Below are 5,499 nucleotides of genomic sequence, written 5' to 3'. Positions count from 1 at the left end.
CGAACTGTACACTTTAAGTGAGTAGACTGTATGGTATATGAATTATATCCTGATAAAGCTGTTATAGAAAAAAGGGAAAGTTCTGAGATACAAGAATGTTAGGCAGTGATATGGGCAAACATGGATAAATCTGAACAAAGATCCGTATAAAGTAATACGAATTATGGGACTTTAAAAAAATAACAAGACAAATAATACCAGACAATAACTGCATGGAAAATGGGAGAGGCAAGTGGAATTAGAGTGTCCCAAGTCCCTATATTGTGTGGGGGTTGGTGGTGTTAATAAATGATAACTTTAGACTTTAAATATGCAGGGTCAAATTGGACAAAAAGCCACTAAAAGGAGAGAAACAAGGTGTAACTTCCAAACCAGTAGGGCAAAAAACAGAATTAAAAACCAACAAGCAGAGTGCACAAAGGTCAGCGAACAATGGGCTGGGGGCCAAATCAAGCCCAGCACCCTGTTTCTGTAAGTAAAGCTTTACTGGGACCCAGCCCCACTCTGCACATTGTTTGTGGCTGCTTGTCTGAACTACACTGGCAGAGCTGTAGCTGCAGTGGAGACCAGATGGCCCACAAAGCCTGAAACATTTACTGCCTGGCCCTTTACAGAGTCTACTGACCCCTGTTACAGCACAGACAACGAAAGCAAGAATTACTGTGGGCTGCAGTTTCCTGGGCATTGAAATGAAGGCAATATCCCTTCCTCTCTTCAGAGATACAAGGTTCAATTAGATAAACACTATAAGTCAAAGAACTTTTTTTTTTTTTTGTCTTTTTCCGTGTCCGGCATCGGATCGCAACCCTCAGTGTTGCCCCTGTACCGGACCGGGGACCGGCAACGGGATTGCAACCCTCGGTGTTGCTCCCACGCCTCGCTCAGCCAGTGAGCGGGAACCGGTCTGTATGTGGGATCCGAACCCTCGGGCGGGAGCGCCGCCGCGCTTCCCAAGCGGCGCACTTATCCAGTGCGCCACCTGGCCGGCCCCAAGTCAAAGAACTTTTGCATGGTAATGTCCTCAACCCCCTCCCCAGCTTCAGCTTCCCAACCACCCTCTTCAGATTTAGCTACCAGAACCTAACTCCCTAAACGAGAAAAAGAGCAGACCCTCATATCCAACATGCAAGACCTCAAGCCATATGCACACAATTTCCCCCAATAGTAACATCTTACAACACTACCATACTGAGGACAGTAACATTGATACAATCCACAATCTTGTTCATATCTCCCAGGTTTTTCACGTGCGCGGGTGTGTGTGTGTGTGTGTGTGTGTGTGTGATTTATCACATGTAAGTTCATGCGTCCACCACCGCTTCCATCACCACAAGCGTCCCTCCGTTTTGCCCTTTCATAACCACACCCACTCCTCTTCTCCTCCCTGACCCCCAGCAACTGCTAATCTTTGTCATTTCAAGAATGTTATAAACACAGAACCATAGTGTGTATCCTTTGGGAATTGGCTTTTGTCACTCAGCAAAGTTCCCTGGCGATCCATCCAGGCTGCTGAGTGGCGATCCCTGGTGTGCATGCACCACGGTCTGTCTAACCTGTTGGTCACTTATTGAAGGACACTCAGCAGCCTAGCAAAGCCTATGGACCTCTCTCAGAATAACATTTTTAAATGCACAAAATAAAATATAGAGGGTGACAATGTAAAATACTGGAATATTTTAAAAAACAAATATATTCCATAGTAAAACATAACATCTCAGGCAGTGATGAATGTAACCATATCTCAAGGTGTCTGCATGAGGGCCGGCCCAGTGGCTCACTCGGGAGAGTGCGGCGCTGGGAGCGCCAAGGCCATGGGTTCAGATCCTATATGGGGATGGCCAGTGCACTCACTCGTTAAGCATGGTGTGGGCAACACCGTGCGGAGGGTTGCGGTCCCCTTACCGGTCAAAAAAAAAAGGTGTTTGCATGAGATGGAGGGTCTGATTTCTCTTAGTGGCAAAGTCCCGGGTCCTGCTGACCCCACAGGGTGGTTGCCACATTCATAATGGAGGGAATGCCAAATTTCAGGTAGAGGTTAGTGAAAATAAAGACGTAATTTTTTTCTTCTCCGAGTTCACATAGCCCTGAATTCTCTGAATTTCGCAGAATCAGAAAGTACAGGACCAGGCCTCCTCCCTAAGAGATTCTCCCAGGCTGCCCCTTGGGCTCAGTTCTTGGGGAAGAAAGCTGCCCACACACAGCCATGGTGGGGCAGAGGCACCAGTGGGGTCTGGGACCCCTACTGAGGGCCTTTAAGGAAGGGATAATGTAGGCTGGCAGTCCCTGTGGCCTGATTCTTGTCGAGGTGCACATGCCCTACCCTAAGACCTGGGTGGGCTGGGGCAGAACCAAACCACAGGAAATCCTCCTTCAAAGCTAAATGTCCCATCACCTGGTCTGGTCCATCTGGGGGAAGCTTCAGACACTCTTCTTTTAAGATCCCAAGTTTCCACATCAGGGGTGGGAGGTGGGAAAACCCCAAGTTAGTGCCAAAAGTCTAAGGAGAACACAGTGTACTCTGGATGGGTCTGCCCACCTTTGTTAATGCGAAGGCCACCGTCCCATCATCCTCAGTGGAAAGATCAAGCAGCTTCTGGTAAAACGTTTCATCATAAGGTCCGTCTATTTGTAACCTTTTTCTGAAGGAGAAAGTACAATAAAAACAGAATGACAAAGTCGCTTGGATATTGTTTCTTAAACTGCTACAGCAAGTAGCAGCCCTTAGCAAATTTAATAATCACACATTTTGTTTTAAAGAACACCTAATAAATCTTAGGCTTCCTCATATTAAACTTGGTTCTGAAGCATCCAGGTTTTAAAGAGAACCTAGCAAGACCTAAGCCAGGAAGCCCTGATGACGAGCCCTCTCCTGTTCAAGACCAGAGTGGAGACACAAGTCAATGCTAGTGAGGAAAGAAGAGGATCCTGGCTCCTGCCAGACGCCAGGGTGTGGGTCCCAGTGTACGCCCAGGGACAGAGGCTCGGTGGACATGGAAGCTCAGGATCTGTGGGGCAACACTGCCCTCTGCAGGCTTGGTCCTGACTCAGGATTCTGGAACTATCAGGTTCACAGACGTGCTTTCTTTTCTAAAAATGGTAAGTGACCACTCTTCTCATTCAGACCCTGGGACTCCCTCACAAGGCACAGAACTTTTTTTTTTTTTTTAAGGTTTCCATCCTTTAATTTTTTAAACATAATATACAGAACCACAATACTACAGCATTTCAGTTTCAAACTGTGGGAGATTACATTCAAACATGCTTGGATTTGACAAGTTACTTTTACAATACTGAGAAATTTCATGAAAAAGGTATTTAATGATTTTTAAGATAATCAAATTTTTTTGCTACATGGGCCAATGCATTAATAGTGACCTGTTTAAAAATGTAGTCTTTTGGACTTCAGATTATTATAAAAGAATATCAAGATTATACAGACATACTCTCTACATACTTTTCACAAACTCATTTCATTTTGAAGGCTAAAGGTAAATGTTACACATTAGAACATTTCATGAGACCATCACTCTTTGTACTTTGAAAAAGTCAAAAATGAAATCACAACGTCCTAAAGACATCACTATTTCTAGAATACGTTGATATAATCATAAAGGCTACTAGAACTATATTATCACTTTTACATCAACACTTTTCAAGGCACAGAATTCTTGAGCCAGGCCCTGGGGACAGGGGGCGAGGGGCTGACAGAAGCCAGGCACTGGGAGGCTTGTTCTGTCCTCGAGTTGGGGCAATCCTGGACCCCAACCACCCCACAGACTCCTCTCAGGGCTTCCCAAAAGGGGGACGACCGTGCCAGCCTCACCTCTCCTCGGGAAACTCCTCCAGGTACTGCTCAACCCGGTTGTACAGAGGGTAGAGGCCTTCGATGTCCAGCAGGTCCAACATCTGCACCTGGAGGGTTTTGTACAGAAGACAGCCCTTCGGTAACCCCGAGCACTCTGGGGTGTTTTTTCCTACCAAGAACATCAGGGGAAAACGAGAGCAGGTTTATTGTCAAAGACTGAAAAACGTGGAGGGAAACACAGGCCAGCGTAGACCGCAGGGCTCCCCCTGGGCTGGACCCCGCCTGGCACTAAGGGCAGACAGCAAGCCTGCCTTGCAGAACTGATGGGGCTGGAAGGAGCGCGGACATGTTGGGCTGCCCAGGCCATGCACAGATGAAAGAACAAGAAACGCTGGCATCCTCTTCAGAACCTCCTTTATAGTCCACCTCACAAGCCCAAGAAATCACTTTATGATTCCAATTTAGAGAGATAATCCTCATTCTGAATAAGACAAGGCACAGAACTGCAAAGGATCACGTTGACATCCCTAAATCTACAAGACCACTAAAGGAGGACTCGCCGTCTATACTATAGAGTCCAGAACCATGAGCCCATGTTGAGAAGCCAGCCTCTGGGCTGGCCACAGGCACGTGCTGAGAACTGGCCATGCAGGGCCATGGGCTGTGGTCAAAGCCACCAACGAGGACCTGAAGCAAAACTGACCCCTGCTGTGTACAAGGTACCATGCAAGGTAGGAGACACCAAGTCCCAGACCATCTCCTACCCCTGAAGGGAGCAACCACCTCCCATAAAGAACCAAACTACAGGTGAAGATGGGGCAAGGGATGTGTCCATGCTGGGAAGTGGCTGCAGACTTTGCGCAGGACGAGCCTGGCCACAGGAGCCAAGGGGAAAATGGGAGTAAAAGCTCACATACCCAACTAGAGGGGATTTGATAAAACTACAGGACATCTATGCGGTGTAATCTACTGCACTGCCAATAAAAGTTCCAAAAATACATTTGCTGATGTAGATACAAAGTTATGCTAATTAAGCAAAAAAAGTCAGGTTACAAAATAACATGTAGAATATGATCTTATTGTTTTAAAAACTGCACAACCCAAGGGCTATGCTTGTTTCTGCATGTGTGTCCGAGAAGTTGTCTCCTCATGGTGTCCCCAGCCCACCTCACAATGCAGCCATCTGTGTGTCCTTCCAAACATATTTTGCTTCCTTAAAAGCAGGCACATGCTCAGGTTATGGGCATAACTTTAAGAAAATTTTCTGAGATGATCAGTAATCACTTATCTAACAAGAAAAATAAAAACCACAAAATTCATTTGTGGTAAGAAAAAATTGCCACGGGGTGCCAAGAGGAAGGCAGAGCCCAGGGCACGGGTGGCTTCTGTTTGCACAAGGAACAGGGCTGCTGTCTCCAAACTGCCCTCCGGCTCCCAGAGTCACGAGATGTCACGACCCCCAGCTCCTGTCTGTGAGGAAGGCGTCCCACCGTGGCCACACTCAGCCCTGAGAAACACGCACAGGGAAACCTGCTCCCTGCGTTGCGCTGAGGACCAAAGGGAATAACATGACTGAAATGCTCTGCAAAGCACGCAAAGCAAGCGCGTTCTCGGCAAAACTGCGGCCCAAAGGTGTCCCGCCATTCGCAAGCCCAGTTGAGGGAGAGAAAGGAAAGCGCCCCGCGAGGCCAGGC

The 5,499-nt window shown here is 47.3% G+C and overlaps 1 protein-coding gene across 1 annotated transcript in view; it reads right to left on the bottom strand.

The window, feature by feature from the left end:
* Window positions 1-5,499, bottom strand: part of IPPK (inositol 1,3,4,5,6-pentakisphosphate 2-kinase) — a 74,960-nt gene that overhangs the window by 24,450 nt on the left and 45,011 nt on the right. The window contains exons 10-11 of the mRNA XM_008579350.1: window positions 3,824-3,994; window positions 2,537-2,639 (exon numbers count right to left, since the gene is read on the bottom strand). Of these exons, the coding sequence (XP_008577572.1) occupies window positions 2,537-2,639; window positions 3,824-3,994 (274 nt within the window). The remainder of the gene's footprint in view (window positions 1-2,536; window positions 2,640-3,823; window positions 3,995-5,499) is intronic.

The sequence above is a fragment of the Galeopterus variegatus genome, unplaced genomic scaffold (assembly GCF_000696425.1).
Source record: "Galeopterus variegatus unplaced genomic scaffold, G_variegatus-3.0.2 Scaffold1860, whole genome shotgun sequence".
Taxonomy (NCBI): domain Eukaryota; kingdom Metazoa; phylum Chordata; class Mammalia; order Dermoptera; family Cynocephalidae; genus Galeopterus; species Galeopterus variegatus.
Note: the sequence above shows the minus strand (reverse complement) of the source record. Positions and strands in the feature narration are given on the sequence as shown.